The sequence below is a fragment of the Orycteropus afer genome, unplaced genomic scaffold, assembly GCF_000298275.1.
Source record: "Orycteropus afer afer isolate SDZICR_OR568_19922 unplaced genomic scaffold, OryAfe1.0 scaffold00487, whole genome shotgun sequence".
Taxonomy (NCBI): Eukaryota; Metazoa; Chordata; class Mammalia; order Tubulidentata; family Orycteropodidae; genus Orycteropus; species Orycteropus afer.
This window is the reverse complement of record NW_006922074.1, coordinates 851,383-852,620: the sequence shown is the minus strand read 5'-3', so window position 1 is coordinate 852,620 and position 1,238 is coordinate 851,383. Positions and strand designations below refer to the sequence as shown.

Genomic DNA, 1,238 nt, shown 5'->3' with positions numbered 1-1,238 from the left:
GCCGTGGAGACGCGGACCGTGGAGGTGGCAGTCCCTGCAGACCCCGCCAATCTGGATTCTGAGGCCAAGGTGAGGGGTGGGGCTGTGCTGCTGTGTCTGCCGGCTCTGCCTACAAGAGTGGCTTCTGGTCCATTGTCTTTCCCTGCTGGGCCTGTAGTCCCATTGCTGTCCTTCCAGTCAGAGGTGGGGAAGCAGAGCCCGTGGTAAGTGCCTGGCCCTGGTGCAATGCCTGCCTCTGGTGCGGGACTCAGGGCCTGGTCCTCTGGTGCTCCCCCTATGAGACACACACTGTCCTGCATTGTTTTTCTTCCTCAGAGGAGCCCCTTGAAGTCCCTGGGTGGTACAGGTAACACACCCAGCTGCCAACCCAAAAGTTGGAGGCTTGAGTCCAACCACGGGCACCTTGGAAGAAGGGCCTGGCGGTCTTCTGAAAGATCAGTCATTGAAACCCCTACGGAGCACAGTTCTCTGACACACGTATGGTCACCATGGGTCAGAATCAACTCCACGGCACCTGGTGTTGAGGAGCCCGCTATGCCCTGTGCCCACTCTGGCTGCTGTTTGGGGGGTGTGGCATGTACTGAGGGACTTGGACACCAGAGGGTGCCTTGCAGCACCAGCTTTGCTGGGGCCCCCTAGCCCAGCTCCTTTCTGACCTCAGTTCACTCCCCTGTAAATGGGGTCACAAGAACCTCTGGGGTTGCAGAGGGAGAGTCATGAGGATCCTTAGTGCATAACTTTGCAGAGTGAACCAGAGGGCCCTCCCTTTGAGCCCGACTCTGAAGTAGGTGCCGATACAGAGAGGTGCTGGTGCTCTGATGTGAGGCTCCAGTACTGCCCTGTGTCACTGGACTGCTGCTTCACAGGGGAGACTGACCCCCACTCTTCTTTCAGGTCATCCAGCAGGCGGGTCAGGTGTGGTTCCCAGACTCAGCCTATAAAACGGCCCAAGCCATCAAGGACTTCAACCGGGAACAGCTGCCCCTAATGATCTTTGCTAACTGGAGGGGGTTCTCTGGTGGCATGAAAGGTAAGGCCATCCCCTAAGGTGACCCCTAAGCTGCAGGGTCAGACCCAGGTAGCTGCCTTGGGGTGGCAGCTCCGTTTTCCTACTCATGGCCTCACTGTCTCATCTGAGCCTCCCAACAGCCCTTAGGGCCAGAGGCACTTTGAGTAATGTCAGTGAATTTCATGATAGGAACTGAGGCTTGGAGAAAACGTGTGGTTTGCTGGAGGTC

The 1,238-nt window shown here is 57.5% G+C and overlaps 1 protein-coding gene across 1 annotated transcript in view; it reads left to right on the top strand.

Annotated features, from left to right (window-relative positions):
* The window catches only part of ACACB (acetyl-CoA carboxylase beta), a 162,926-nt gene that overhangs the window by 152,801 nt on the left and 8,887 nt on the right, over window positions 1-1,238 (top strand). Inside the window, exons 39-40 of the mRNA XM_007954999.1 lie at window positions 1-69; window positions 895-1,030. The exon at window positions 1-69 is cut by the window's left edge and continues 27 nt beyond it. Of these exons, the coding sequence (XP_007953190.1) occupies window positions 1-69; window positions 895-1,030 (205 nt within the window). The remainder of the gene's footprint in view (window positions 70-894; window positions 1,031-1,238) is intronic.